General features: G+C 43.8%; 1 protein-coding gene across 1 annotated transcript in view; it reads right to left on the bottom strand.

Annotated features, from left to right (window-relative positions):
- Positions 1-746: 746 nt before the first annotated feature.
- The window catches only part of med1 (mediator complex subunit 1), an 87,897-nt gene continuing 72,584 nt past the window's right edge, over positions 747-16,059 (bottom strand). The window contains exon 17 of the mRNA XM_085966557.1: positions 747-9,044. Coding sequence (XP_085822683.1) covers positions 5,840-9,044 — 3,205 coding nt within the window. The 3' untranslated portion in view covers positions 747-5,839. The remainder of the gene's footprint in view (positions 9,045-16,059) is intronic.

Genomic DNA, 16,059 nt, shown 5'->3' with positions numbered 1-16,059 from the left:
TAGGAAGGATGCCAAGGCCTTGGAGAGGTTGCAGAAGAGATTTACTAGAAAGGTACCAGGGATGAGGAACTTCGGTTATGTGGAGAGACTGAAGAAGCTGGGGTTGTTCTCCTTAGAGCTGAGGTTAAGGGGAGATTTGATAGAGGTGTTCAAAATCATGAATGATTTTGAAAGAGTAAATAAGGAGAAACTGTTTTCAGTGGCAGAAGGGTCAGTAACCAGAGGACACAGATTTAAGGTGATTGACAAAAGAACCAGAGGCGACATGAGGAAACATTGTTTTACACAGCGAGTTATGATGATCTGGAATGCACTGCCTGAAAGGGTGGTGGAAGCAGATTCAATAGTAACATTCAAAAGAGAATTGGATAAATACCTGAAGGGAAAAAAAATTACAGGGCTACAAGGAACGAGCAGGGGAGTGGGATTAATTGGATAGCTCCACCAAAGAGACGGCACAGGCATGATGGACTGAAAGGCCTCCTACTATGCTGTATGATTCTAAATGTACTTCACAGATCCTTGAAAGCCTTCAATTCCAATAGTCTGGGCTGCAGTCAAACCCAAGTATCAAAAGTGAAAGGACAGTGTGCTCCAAATCAGCTCCAGCTTCTCCACACATTATTTTAAAAGAACAATATGTGTAATTACTACGATCATCAAAATTACAAATCAAGGTAGAAACATGCAACACCCCAGTATCCAGTTGAGGTCCCTGCAAATGGAATTCTAACAAACACACATACTCTTGCTGAAATGTTTTATTTCCAAGTATGAACAATAACACCAGTATATTTTTTCTGCAAACATCCTCCATTACGATGCACGCGACAGAAAAATATTTACATTTCGCAAAAAGTATGGCACAAATCTAGCCTTTATGTTAAATAAGAGGAAATTCGTAAATCATTTACATGCTGGAAAGGAAAGGCAAAGGTTACTCCATGAAATACGAAACAGCCAACCCATTTTCTTTACCTACATCTGCTTTAGGCAAACACTGGGAACCTTAGCCGCCATACTGCGAGATCACTGTACAGAGAGAAATTACAAGGTGTTATGCCAAAATATGTATAAAAATACAGTTCTTTTTAAACCAAATATTTCAATGTTTCTGGAAATAATTTAAAAGAAAAATCACACATTGACTTTCTTTTTTATATACACAGGAAACCAATCACAAGCAACCTATGAACACTTCAAAATGGCCACCTGATCAGCAGGATGGGGGGGGGGGGGGGGGGTGGAGAAGAGGAAATGTAATCTTTAGTTCTAGAACAGGAATTCTAAATTAGTTTCCCCTCCCCAGTTTTCTCTGCTGTTACTGTAGGCACCGACTCTTGCTGGGGTAGTTTCAAGGGTGCCCTCTAGTACATCACCATGTGGCCATTCTTCATTTGGGCCTAGATCGAGTGCCTGGGTCTTGACTATGTTGCACATTGCAGCTGTCTTTGCCCGACACCCACACATTTTCTGGCTTGGGTCACTGAGCAGTGATGAGGAATTAAAGGCTGATTTTTCTGCTCCCTAAAGCCGAGGGGCACCAAAGCCACAGCTAAGACCAGTTAAAACTCAGCATAGACCAGGAATGAAACCCGGGGTGTATGGCTTAGCTTTATACAAGGTAGCACATTTACCCACTAGGCTATTGGGAGCATTATTTTACAGCAAACTATCCAGGCACACAGAACACCACATGAAAGCACTGGGAAAATGTAAATTATACATCAATGTGTCCAGCTAAATTAAAATTCCAATACATCAAGAAATATATTTTTGCTTTTCAGTCACCTTTTATTTAACAAATGAGGCCTCCATTGAGATTTGAGGCAGCATCCCCACCTAGCGCGATTGAAGATTATCTGTATTTAATACTCAATATTTTTACTGATACTTTGTGCTCTTCTCCTGCCCTTTGAATAAAAGTAGTCTGGCCCCAATAATTTGGCGATATACTTATAAAAGTGGAACGGATTCAAAATCCATAGTCACATCCATGAGTTGTAGAAGGGATCAAAAGGAAAACCATCACGCTGTAAATCTAAATAAAAGCATAAAATGCTGGAGCTACCCAGCAGGTTAGTCAGCAGCTGAAAGAGAAACTGGGTCAAGAGTAGTGGGTGGGACAGCTCATCAGTTCAGGCAAACTGTCCAAACCCAAATTATGAACCTATTTTTCCCTTTCAGCTGCTGACCGACCAGTTGCGCACTTCCAGCGTTTTCCATTTTAATTCCATGAGTTATACCGATTTAAAATAATCTCAAAGGATTAAAGCAAAGATGTCTTTGTAGAGGGTGCGTGGAATTTTGTCAGATTATTATTGAAGCAGAGCCCATCAATTTGTTTTAAAAAGGGATTTAGATAGTTGCTCAAAAAAGAGGGACAATGAAGGGTGTAAGAAAAGAGCAGGCGAGCAGACCAGGCGGCTCACGTGGCGAAAACCACTGGCGCAGACTTGATGGGCCAAGTGGCCCGCTCCTGTGCTGTAACGTTCTGCTTGGATAATTTGGTATCACACCAATGGTGTTTAGCCCGGGTGCGCGAGACATAGTAATTGAGAAATCCGCAGCATCTGCATGACGCTTTCCTTGAAGAGAGTTTCAGGCCTGTTAACAGTGCCCAACAGTCTCGTAATTGCAATATGCAATATGAAGTAGACTGTTGCTAAAATTGTGGCTTTTGTACATCTCAACCCCAATGCAATTTTAACCTGTAACACTCTGCTGGCAGAAACAATACCAATGAAAGCTCTTGTATTTGGAAATTGCAGGTTTAATAAAGGCTGTCATTAATGACAGGACTTAATTTCATACTTTGAAAACATTCCTCAGTGTGGATTAACTTTTGATACTTTAATACTGTCAATGTTTCTTCAAATTTGATTGATTAAAAAAAAACTATTTGTACCCGACCTCTGCCTTTTTACTAATGAAAGTCGGCAATCCTGTACGAGATACTTCCCAATGGCACCTGATGGAAGTCCCACGCATATTTTATTTCCTCATAACAGGGAATTATCTGTATCTTCATGAAGAAACAGCCACAATCCACTTCTCTCACCAAAAAAAAATTTCCTCTAAGGTACTCCAACACAAAATGCATGCCAACTTACTTTAACCAATAAAATACAGGGTGGATTCCCAGTCTCTGCTGAGTGCGCTAATCTCATCCAGGGTGGTTGTTGGGGTGTCACAGCGCCAACGGCCTGGGTAGGGAAAAGGTCAGCCAGGGCTCCCACTCCTGATCACCATCTTGTGGTATCTGTTGGAAACTGCAACTGTGTGGGATGTTAGGCCAAGAACAGGACTGGGCTTTGGAACACTGCTTTTCACCGCTCAAGAGCCTGCTGATACTCTGCCATGGCTTACAGAAGACGGCTACTTGGGTGAGGCAATGGTGGGCAGCCGGTGTTTGTGTAACCCTACCCTCGTAAGAGTCAGTGCCTTCAGGACTGGAGAAATAGGGAGGGATGACGAGGACACATCGATGCAACAAATGTACACTGGATAAGAGAATTTGAGCTGATTAGGTTAATGGGAAGAGGAAATGAAACACTCTTAGGGTTGGTCTGGGACTAGTAGTCAAGAACTGCTATAAGATAATGGGGATAATTTTCACCGAGTGTGGGCGGAAGACTGGTGGCTGTGGATCACTTGCCTGTTATACACCCCACACGATTTTCTTTTCCATTGACTTCAGTAACAAAAAAAAAAATCAGGTGGGGTGTATAATGGGTGCCCGATCCGCAACTGTTAAGTCTTCCTTCCACGCCCATAGTGTAAGAAGTTCCCACAGTGTGCACATTACAACTTATTAGATTCTGGTCGCAGTATATTCACAGCTGTCCAGTACATTCAGCAGCTGCCCTCACCATCTATCATCAATCAAAATCATTAACCAATTGAGCAAAATGCCCATGAACCTCTATTTGGCAAATCTATTTATTGATTTCTTTGACCAAATTGGACAACAACACGCAGAGCAATAGGAAAAGACCCTTCCATTATCTGAACCACCGTTGAGATCGGAACAATTCTACAACTATTCAGGATATCAAGTTTAATTTGCAAGACTCCAATATTTGCTTTGAGGTGGATGGAAAATAAGTTAGTGCAGTTATGTTATACTCTCTTAAATGTTTTACATGGTTTGCAAGAAAGATCTGTAGCTTTTACTAAAATCTGGTGTCAGAACACTACAGCAAGCTTTTGTTCTTATCTTTATAGGGTGCCCAATTATGGACCCTGGTGTTCATTCCTGTGATCTCTAATTGAAATTTCCATCCAGCTAGTTAATGCATGGGCACAAGGCCAGGTTGAGCACTGGCCTACGTTTTTCATGGTCTTGTTGTATGGATGATTCAAGTGTTTTAAAGATGCTTCACTATTCCGGTAAACTTACCTTAAATAGGTCATTTTCTGACTTCACTCTCCCAGCAGGCAAGGGCACCAAGAATGTGAAGTCAGAATGTGACCTCTTAAGTTTTCCAATTAAGTGCTGTTCCATTTTAGTACCAACTGCCTTTTTCTTCTGGGGGTGTAAAGAGTTATTGCCATGGATTTTAGGCATTGTGTAGCAGATGCCTCGTCAGGTTTCTCTCCCTGTTTTTGGGAACAGCATCTACATACAACTAATTAATGGTCTCCTGGTAAGCATCATTTAACAATCTATCATCAGGGCAAAAGGGAGAACATGGTATTTACGTATCACTGGTTAGACTGAAGGCGCAAAATTATGCCAAATGTACTAAACGTCTGGTAGATGAATTAGGAAGTTTGGCCAGTTCCGTGTTCAGATAATGGGTGGGATGGTTACCCGTGTGGTTTCTTTGCAGACTCCTTTATCGTCCAACTCATGGTATGAAACTGGGAGGAAGTAGGAAGCAAAATTTCAACACAAATTCTCAAACTTTGAATTTTGATAGGTGGCAGAAAGATACTTCAAATAAACAAATCCATCAGCCTCAAAGTATTAATACAAATAATACATATTCTTACTCTTCACAAAAATGCAAGAAAAAAGGGAATTGCAGTACAACCTGTGTATTCAAAGCAATGTACAATTTTTGACTTCAAAAAGGATTACAAAGAAGCTTTAGAAGCTGTTAAATGATTTCAATAAACACAGGAACAATTCTGAAATTAAGAGATTAATAAATAGTTAAAAATAAAGCATGTTAAAAGCATCTTAGGTTTTTATGTAAAAGAATCTGGGCCTTGCAAATAGTTAAATAAAATCTACCATCTTTTGCACGTGGGATGGGAAACAAGGAGAAAATTATGCACACAGGCCATCTTATTTCTTTGAAAAATATGAAAGACTTTTAGCACACAAAGCCTCCTTTGATTTTAAAATCGTGTTCGGTCATTTAAAATTAGTTGTAAAATGTGGGAGCCAAACACAAATAGGATGGAGCCAGGTTTAGGAGCTTCAAATCTTTGCTAAGACTGTTCTGAGTCCAACCCTTTGGTTTGGGGGAGGGGAGTCTTCATACGAGGCCACCACCCAACAACTTGGTTTTGATCTTGCCCCCTTCAACCACCAATAGCAAGGGAAGACAAAAAATGTTTATGTAAAACTTGACAAAGCCCACTCCCTCAAACGTGTACAAAAAATGGTTACATTTCACATACACTGTTTGATAAGTGGTTGCTGACATCAAAAATAATGACAAACTTAACACCTTGAAAACTTTTGTTATAAAGGCATGGCAGATCTGAGGCATCTTCCAAAATCGGAGCGAGTTACCAGCTTAAAGCCAAGAACCTCGTATAATTAGAAACAAAATACTATAGTCGTACAATTGACTGTCGTGCTTTAAGAACAATGTACTTCATTTCAGTTGCCAATCAGAGCCACGTTCATGAGGTCATCATCGTCGCCAATTAAAAATGCCGGGCTAGGGCGAGATGATCTTTCAGAGTTCAGGGATGTGTTCCCTGCCATAGATAAGGATTGGTCAGTTGAAATAGGAGACTTTGACCAACTTTCTGGTTTGATGCTGGAGTGAGACTTTTTCTTCTCCCTGTCTCTGTCACGGTCGCGATCCTTATCCTTCCCTTTCTTCTTCTCCTTTTTGTGCTTTTTATGCTTTTCTAAACTGTACTCGGGGAGTGGCCGGATATCGTCATCTGAGCTCGGACTGTTCTGGTGGGATTTCTCAGCAAAGGACGATCCCGATTCACTGCCACTATCTCCACCTTGTGGGGTATAGGCAGGAGACTTGCTGTAACTTGGTGAACAGCGTTCGTGTTTCGGTGTGGAACCACTGAACAATGGTGAGCCATAGTTTTTTGCGCCAGTTATCTGTGGTCTCAAACCATCACCACTGCCATCACTTGGCTTCTGCAAGGTTACTTTGGCCTTAATGCTTGGAGAACCACCATCATGCTTGCTAATGATAATTTTTGCCACACCAGTGCCGCCACCATTCTTGGAGTCAGAAGATTTCTTTCCACTGTCACCTGAACTACCCGAGACAGAGACCTTGGATTTGCCTTCTTTATCGCTCTTCTCTCGCTTTCCCTGGTAATCTGCAGGGGACATATTGTGTTTGGATGGCATGCTATGAGTGGACGGCATTGTTGCTGTAGCCATTTGACCATCTGGACAGTCTTCTGTACCCGAACCGCCTACGCCACCCACACCATGTTTTAATTTGTCAATCACTGCAGTCAAAGATGGTTTCTTGGTTCGACTAGGAGATTTTCCTTTGACTAAATTTCCATGAGCATTTTGAGATGATGACATTGAGGAAGCAGAGGAAGATGAGGAGGTTGGAGGCTTCTGGTTCAAAGAACTGGAGGATGCCATACCAGAGGACTGTTTCATGCTTGAACTGGAACTGGACCCTGACATGTGAGAACTTCCTGAGCCAGAGCTGACTGGAGATTTAGCTTTTGTAGGCGGAGTTCCTGGAATGGGCTTCAATGGCGATGATAGTTTGTCTGAGTTTCCTGAAGGTCTTGAGTGGGAGGGAGACACATTGGGCTTTCCTCCAGATGGATTAACCAGGGAAGATGATGATTTAACTTGAGGTTTCACTTTGTTGCTACTACTGTTGCTGGAACTCAAGCTACTACTACTGGTCAACCCGTGCTTGGTGACTGGGGAAGAGCTGGGTTTTCCCATGGACTGAGAAGAACTCTTGGACTGGCCAGAACTGGCGCTGCTTTGCCCTGGATAAAGGCTGCTGCTGCTCATTTTGGAACTGGAAGAGCCCTCAGATTTGTTGCTTTTCACTTTGCTAGAGGAAGAGGAATTGGAGGAATGAGAGTGGTGACTTTTACTGCTGGATGAAGGTCCTGGCCCAAACGGACTATGCGAAGACGATTTGCCAACCATCTCCTTGCGAATCTGAATGGTAATTTTTGGGATCGGAGGCGTGGCGCCACTAGGTGGTGTCTGTGACCGGCCCGAACTCGCAGGAGATTTGGAGCCAGTGGTACTAGCTGGTGGCGTGAAAGGGCGACTCGACACACTATGAGATGGGGACTTGCTTTCCAAGTCAGTTTTCTTGCGTTTTGGAGGCTTTTCTTTGCTTTTCCCATCACTCGACGGTGTCCGAGTGCGTTTCCCAGGTTTTCCATCGATGCCCATCCCTGATAAATTGCTGCTCCCATTTCCTTCTTTAGCAGATCGTTGTTTTTGAGATTTGTCCACTTTCCCAATCTCCACTGTGCTCAATAAAGGGCTCTGATTCCCACTGTGTTCCATCCCATCGGATGCTCCTAAAGATTTACTGCCACTTGTAAACATACTGAAATCCACCATGTCTGTATGGCTGCTCCCTTTGGAGCGATCGCCAGCATCACCACTCATCACCTGCACACTCATCGAGCTAAGCACCTGTGAAGGAAAACCCTTCATGTCATCGACATCGCCACCCTGGCTGTTCTCATCAAAATATCCACTCACAAAATTGTTCCCACTTGGATTTTCTAATAAAAAATCTACTCCATCGGGAAAAAACTGGTTCGAAGAGTCACTGGTTGGAGTAGCAGTAGCATCTGCTATTAAATCCGCAGGATCAGTGTACGTGTTCTCGTTACTTTCAGCCTGAAAAACATCTGCATCAAACGTACTATTTACAGCAGAATGAGAAGAGCTTGAAGAATCACGGATAGGCATTTCAATGGACTGGCAATTGTCCCCTGTGGTGGCCAGCTTTGCAGTCTGTTCTGCTATGTCAGACAGAATCTCCGTGACATCAGCTCCAATGCTGTCTGTGCTAGACAGCCGCACCATTCTCTGCATACTGGACTGCTGCGAGTGCACCACTGCCGGAGGGTATGTTGTAGGAGGTGTGTTACATTGACTGGGGGCAGGAGTAATATGTGGGGTGTCCAAAGTATCTCCAGCCAGGTTTACATCAAAAACACTGTTAGGAGCATCAAAGTCCATGGAGATGAGTTCTCTCTGGAAGTCCTCCTCAGTCTGTTGTTGCTTGGGTTTATCTGTCTGCGACCTCGTCCTCTTTTTCTTCTGTTTCGTGCTGCCTGAAGCCACGTCAATTCTAGGTGAGCTAGAAGAGGAGTTTTGTCTCTCCAAAGGGCTACTGCCATACAGCGTTGAGAAATCCTGGGTCGGGTTGTCCTTGAGCAAGTTCATGAGCATGGGGTGATTTTTGGTATTACTTGCAGGGGAAGATACTGGTGGTGGTGTATGGCCGGGTGGTGTAGGGCTTGAACCAATGGACGAACCAACGCTCCCTGTAATTTGCAGTAAACTTGTCAGGATGGGGTTCTGGTTTACTTTAAAGGAATCCTCCCCATGCCCCGATTCATGCCTTTCCTTCACGCCCATGTTTCCTAAATTGAAGATGGTGGAGATGGGCCCGGGAAAGGTGCTCGTCGGAGTGATGGTGCCACTCTCTGGATTGTTGACCAGGTGCGTGCTGTAGCCGGGACTGCTGGCTGGGGGTGGATTCCTTTTCAGCATGTCCTCAACAGTCTCTGCAATGAGGGGTAAGGCTGGTGTGTCTGCTTGGATGGTCTCAGCTTTTCGGCGGATTGCTCGCATCGTCACTGGGATGGACATACACCTGTAAAACACGTGTGGCATCAGTAACATTACCTAAGCTTACTTTCATTCGTCAGTGTTTCCCCCCAGGAGTTTATCCACAGTACAGGAAACTTTGTGCTATCCGGCACCGACGGGACCGAGCTGTTGCCGTCCCATCAAAACTGCCGGACAAACCAGCGGTAATGTTGAAACATACGGAGATTTTGAGCTCCGTATCTGGCAACAAACCCTGTTGCTTAGCAACAGCTTCTAAACAGTCAGGCGTACCTTGCTGAAGCTGTTGCTAAGCTACAGAGACGCTTGCAGAGCCTGACTGGTGGAAAAAAAAAGCAACGAAAAGAAAAAAAAACTAACGAAACGGCTCCTGATTTTTGCCGGTGGCTCGAGCATTCCGGACAGTTAACCTCCGGATAAACCAAGGTTTCCTGTACTGAACTATTCAGCTCTACCACAAAGAGGAAGTCAAGGGAGGAATTCAACAAAATAAAAAACACCCTTGAATGTACCTTCTTTATCAGGGCCTCAGCATGGTGATCGAATGCGAGCACTCTTCATTCCACAATACACGTTATAAAATAAGTACAGATGGAGGCCCATTCAAACTCATCCATTCAGAAAAGTAGTCCCATCACTGCCTCCACCTACATCTGAAATAATTCCAAGTTTTTGTCTCACTACTCTGCCAAAATTGTTCCCACTTTGATGATGGCCATTCCACCTGCTGAAGACTCTTTATGTAAACAACATCCTGAAGTCAGCCTTAAATTTGTCTTTTGCTTCTTTGTCCTACTGTTGCGGTCTTGAAGTAGTGCTCCAGATTTAGCTTTTCTACACTTACTATCTTGTGCATCTCTGTAATCTTCCCCACAACCCTCCACAATATCTGCGCTCCTCCAATTCGGGCCTCTTGCGCATCCCCGATTTTAATTGCTCCACCATTGGCTGCTGTGCCTTCAGCTGCCAAGGAACTAAGCTCTGGAATTCCCTCCCGAAACCTCTCTGCATCTCGCTCCTCCTTTAAGATACTCCTTAAAACCTACCTCTTTGACCAAGCTTTTGGTCACCTATCCTAATATCTCAAGTGGCTAGTGTCAAATATTGTTTGATAACGCTCCTGTGAAGCGCCATGGGACGTTTTACTACGTTAAAGGCACTATATAAATGCAAGTTATAGTTGTAGTAGTTAAATGAAAGCTGCCTTCAGTTAGTTTCCCATTATATAAACCTCTCTGCCCCTCTCTCCTCCTTTAAGATGCTCCTAAAAACCGATGTCTTTGATCAAGCTTCCCTAATATCTCCATATGTGGCTCGGTGTCAAATTTTGTTTTATAACGATCCTGTGAAGCACCTTGGGACGTTGTACTACATTAAAGGCGCTATATAAGTATAAGTTGTTGTTACGTCGCCTCCCCTCTTAGCTGCCTTCTTTCTAACATTACTGCTTCAAGACCAACCAGAAACGGACAGTGTTATTAAAAAAAAGCTAATAGCTTCTCTTTTTTTTTTATATAAAGTTCCTTAGTGACATAACATTGGAGCTAAAATAATTCAGGCTGTTATTTCTTTCCCATTGATTTTCTCCTTCCTTTGGGGAGGGTTTAAACTAAAATGGCAGGGGATTGGGAACCTGTGCAGGGAAACAGAGGAAAGGGAAGCAAGGGTAGAAGCAAAAGACAGGAAGGAGAAAAGCAAAAGTGGAAGGCAGAGAAATCAAGGGTGTAAATCAAATAGGGCCACAGTAAATAATAATTCTAAAAGAACTAAGTGTCAAAAAAACAAGCCTGAAGGCTTTGTGTCTCAATGCGAGGAGCATTTGTAATAAGGTGGATGAATTAGCTGCGCAAATAGATGTAAACGGATATGATATAATTGGGATTATGGAGACACGGCTCCAGGGTGATCAAGGCTGGGAATTCAACATCCAGGGGTATTCAATATTCAGGAAGGACAGGCAAAATGGAAAAGGAGGCAGGGTAGCATTGCTGGTTAAAGAGGAGATTAACACAATAGTAAGGAAGGATATTAGCTCAGATGATGTGGAATCTGTATGGGTAGAGCTGAGAAATACCAAGGGGCAGAAAACGTTAGTGGGAGTTGTATACAGACCCCCAAACAGTAATGCTGAGGTTGGGGGTGGCATTAAATGGGAAATTAGAGACGCGTGCAATAAGGGCACAGCAGTTATCATGGGTAACTTTAATCTACATATAGATTGGGCTAACCAAATTAGTAACAATACTGTGGAGGAAGAAATCCTAGAGTGTATATGGGATGGTTTCCTGGACCAATATGTCAAGGAACCAACTAGAGATCAGGCCATCTTAGACTAGGTATTATGTAATGAGAAAGGATTGATTAGCAATCTTGTTGTGCAAGGCCCCTTAATATGATAGAATTCTGCATTAAGATGGAGAGTGAAGTAGTTGACTCAGAGACTAGGGTCCTGAATTTAAATAAAGGAAACTATGATGGTATAAGGCGCGAGTTGGCTAGGGTGGATTGGGGAATGTTACTTAAAGGGTTGACGGTGGATAGGCAATCGCAAACATTTAAAGATCGCATGGATGAACTACAGAATTTGTTCATCCCTGTCTGGCATAAAAATAAAACAAAAAAGGTTGCGCAACCGTGGCTAACAAGGGAAATTAGGGTTAGCATAAGATCCAAGGAGAAGACATCTAAATTGGCCAGAAAAAAAAGCAAACCTGAAGATTGGGAACAGTTTAGGATTCAGCAAAGGAGGACAAAAGGATTACAGGAAACTTTGGTTTATCCGGAGGTTGTATGTCCAGAAATTCGATCCAACGGCAGAAATCAGCAGCCATTTTGGTTAGGTTTTTTTTCTTCTCCTAGCATTTTATTTTTTTATTTTTTTTATTTTTTATTTTTTTTAAAAAACAGCCAGGCTCTGGAAAGCATCTCAGTAGCTTAGCAACAGCTCCAGAGACGCTTCCAAGGTACTGGCCGAGTGTTTACAAGCTGTTGCTAAGCAACAGTGTTTGTTGTCAGATACGGAGATGAAAACTTCCATATCTGACAACATTAGCGCTGGTCTATCTGGAAGTTTTGATAGAACGGCAGCAACTCGGTCCTGTCGGTGCCGGATATCACGAAGTTTCCTGTAATTAAGAGAGGGAAAACAGAGTATGAGAGTAAGCTTGCAGGGAACATAAAAACGGACTGTAAAAGCTTCTATAGATATGTGAAGAGAAAAAGATTGGTAAAGTCAAGCGTAGGGCCCTTGCAGTCAGAATCAGGGGAATTTATAATGGGGAACAAAGAAATGGCTGACCAATTAAATACATACTTTAGTTCTGTCTTCACAAAGGAGGACACAAATAACCTACCAGAGATGTCGGGGAACATAGGACCTAATGAGAGGGAGGTACTGACTGAAATCAGTATTTGTAGGGAAATGGTGTTTGGGAAATTGATGGGATTGAAGGCCGATAAATCCCCAGGGCCTGATAATCTACATCCTAGGGTACATAAGGAAGTGGCCCTAGAAATAGTAGATGCATTGCTAGTCACCTTCCAAAACTCTATAGACTCTGGCACAAGTCCCATGGATTGGAGGGTAGCTAATGTAACCCCACTATTCAAAAAAGGTGGTAGAGAGAAAACGGGGAATTACAGACCGCTAAGCCTGACATCAGTAGTGGGGAAAATGCTAGAGTCCATTGTAAAAGACGTAATAGCAGAGCACTTGGAAAACAGTGACAGGAACGGACAAAGTCAACATGGATTTACAATAGGTAAATCGTGCTCGACTAATCTACTGGAATTTTTTGAGGATGTAACTGGTAGAATAGATAAGGGGAGAACCAGTGGATGCGGTGTATTTGGACTTTCAGAAGGCTTTCGATACGGTCCCGCATAAGAGATTAGCGTACAAAGTTAAAGCACATGGGACTGGGGGTAAGGTAGTGACTTGGATAGAGAACTGGTTGGCAGGACAGGAAGCAAAGAGTTGGAATAAACGGGTCTTTTTCAGAGTGGCAGGCAGTGACTAGTGGGGTACCGAAGGGATCGGAGCTAGGACCTCAGCTATTCACAATATATATTAATGATCTAGACGAGGAATCTAGATGTAATATCTCCAAGTTTGCAGACGACACAAAGCTGGGTGGGCGTGTGCTGTGAGGAGGATGCAGAGAAACTCCAGTATGATTTGGACAGGTTGGGTGATTGGGCAGATGCAGTATAATGTGGACAAATGCGAGGTTATCCACTTTGGTGGCAAAAACAGGAAGACAGATTATCTGAACAGCAATAGATTGGGAAAAGGGGAAGTGTAACGAGACATAGAAACATAGAAGATAGGAGCAGGAGTAGGCCATTCGGCCGCTCGAGCCTGCTCCGCCATTCAATGCGATCATGGCTGATCATCCAAATTCAGTACTCGGTCCCTGCTTTCTCCCCATACCCCTTGATCCCTTTAGCCTTAAGAAATATATTCAACTCCTTCTTGAATATATTTAATGTATTGGCCTCTACTGCCTTCTGTGGTAGAGAATTCCACAGATTCACCACTCTCTGGGTGAAGAAATTCCTCCTCATTTCTGTCCTAAATGGCCCACCCCTTATCCTTAGACTGTGACCCCTGGTTCTGGACGCCCCGACCATCAGGAACATCCTTCCTGCATCTAGTCTATCCAGTCCTGTCAGAATTTTATAAGTTTCAATGAGATCCCCTCTCATTCTTCTAAACTTCAGCGAGTACAAGCCCAATTGACCCAATCTCTCCTCATACGTCATTCCTGCCATCCCAGGTATCAGCCTGGTGAATCTTCGCTGAACTCCTTCCATGGCAAGAACATCCTTCCTCAGATAAGGCGACCAAAACTGCACACAATACTCAAGGTGCGGTCTCACCAAGGCCTCGTACAACTGCAGCAAGACATCCTTGTTCCTGTACTCGAACCCCCTCGCTACGAAGGTCAACATACCATTTGCCTTCTTAACCGTCTGCTGCACCTGCATGCTTACCTTCAGCGACTGGCGCACAAGGACACCCAGGTCTCGTTGCACTTCCCCTTCTCCCAATCTATTGCCATTCAGATAATAATCTGCCTTCCTGTTTTTGCCACCAAAGTGGATAACCTCACATTTATCCACATTATATTGCATCTGCCATGCTTTTGCCCAATCACCCAGCCTGTCCAAATCATCCTGGAATTTCTCGGCATCCTCCTCACAGCACACACGCCCACCCAGCTTTGTGTCGTCTGCAAATTTGGAGATATTACATCTAGTTCCCGTGTCTAGATCATTAATACATATTGTGAATAGCTGGGGTCCAAGGACCGATCCCTGCGGTACCCCACTAGTCACTGCCTGCCATTCGGAAAAAGACCCGTTTATTCCAACTCTTTGCTTTCTGTCTGCCAACCAGTTCTCTATCCAAGTCAATACCTTGCCCCCAATCCCATGTGCCTTAACTTTACACGCTAATCTCTTATGCGGGACCTTATCGAAAGCCTTCTGAAAGTCCAAATACACCACATCCACTGGTTCTCCCTTATCTATTTTACCAGTTACATCCTCAAAAAATTCCAGTAGATTAGTCAAGCACTTACCTTTTGTAAATCCATGTTGACTTTGTCCGATCCTGTCACTGTTTTCCAAGTGCTCTATCATTACATCTTTTATAATGGACTCCAGCATTTTCCCCACTACCGATGTCAGGCTTACCGGTCTATAATTCCCCGTTTTCTCTCTACCACCTTTTTTGAATAGTGGGGTAACATTAGCTACCCTCCAATCCATGGGTACTGTTCCAGATTCCATCGAATGTTGGAAGATGATCAGCAATGCATCTATTATTTCTAGGGCCACTTTCTTAAGCACCCTAGGATGTAGATTATCAGGCCCTGGGGATTTATCGGCCTTCAATCCCATCAATTTCCCTAACACCATTTCCCTACAAATACTGATTTCTTTCAGTTCCTCCCTTTCATCAGACCCTATGTTCCCCGACATCTCTGGGAGGTTATTTGTGTCCTCCTTTGTGAAGACAGAACCAAAATATGTTTTTAATTGGTCTGCCATTTCTTTGTTCCCCATTATAAATTCCCCGGATTCTGACTTCAAGGGACCTACGCTTGACTTCACCGATCTTTTTCTCTTCACATATCTATAAAAGCTTTAACAGTCAGTTTTTATGTTCCTTGCAAGCTTACTCTCAAATTCTATTTTCCCTTTCTTAATTAATCCCTTTGCCCTCCTTTGTTGAATCTGTTGTGTATGTACCTTTAAGAGAAGAACTGATTTTATACTGCAGTACCGGCAGTGACCACACCTGTATAAAAAGCCATAGCAGGCTTCTGTACTTCAGTCTTAAGTTTACCCTCTGTTCAGTAGATACCTGTGATGCGCTATCAATTACTCATAAAAGACTGAGAGTTAGAAGAGTAACTAAAGGCTTTTATTAACAACAGAATGGAGGTCTGCCTCGAGTGGTCGACCGGTCCAGGATACAAGGGCTGGGGAGCAGTCACCTTTATACTTGGACCTGTGGGAGGAGTCAGCCGAGGCATGTCCAGGCATGTACACAGTGGAATACAAACAGGACAAACAGGAATACAAACAGTGGTTTACCACATTCACCCCTTGTTTAAAATTGAGTCCGGCGGGGTGAAGTGTATTAAAAGTTAGTGTATTGGAGTCTCTCCGGAGGTCTTGTCTGCCGCTGTGATCGGCGTGGCGACGGCAGGGGTAGTGAAGCTTCCGGCGTCGAGTCCAGCGTAGGCTGTGGCACAGGAGTGTCGTCCTCGTAGATGTCGAGCGGGTCGCGGGGCCCAGGCCTGCCGTCTGCTGGGGCTGGATATCGGATCGTGGGGGGGGGGGGGGGGGGGGTGGTAGTGGGTAGTGGGTTACTGTGGTCCCCGAGGGTGCAAGGTCTCTTATGGAGACCGTGTCCTCCCGCCCGTCCGGGTATGCGATGTAAGCATACTGGGGGTTGGCGTGGAGGAGGTCGACCCTCTCGACCAGGGGGTCCGTTTTATGGGTCCTCACGTGTCTTCTCAGTAGGA

The sequence above is a fragment of the Somniosus microcephalus genome, chromosome 24 (genome assembly GCF_052327205.1).
Source record: "Somniosus microcephalus isolate GS21.2 chromosome 24, FLI_Smic_1.0, whole genome shotgun sequence".
Taxonomy (NCBI): Eukaryota; Metazoa; Chordata; class Chondrichthyes; order Squaliformes; family Somniosidae; genus Somniosus; species Somniosus microcephalus.
This window is presented reverse-complemented; position numbering and strand designations above follow the sequence as displayed.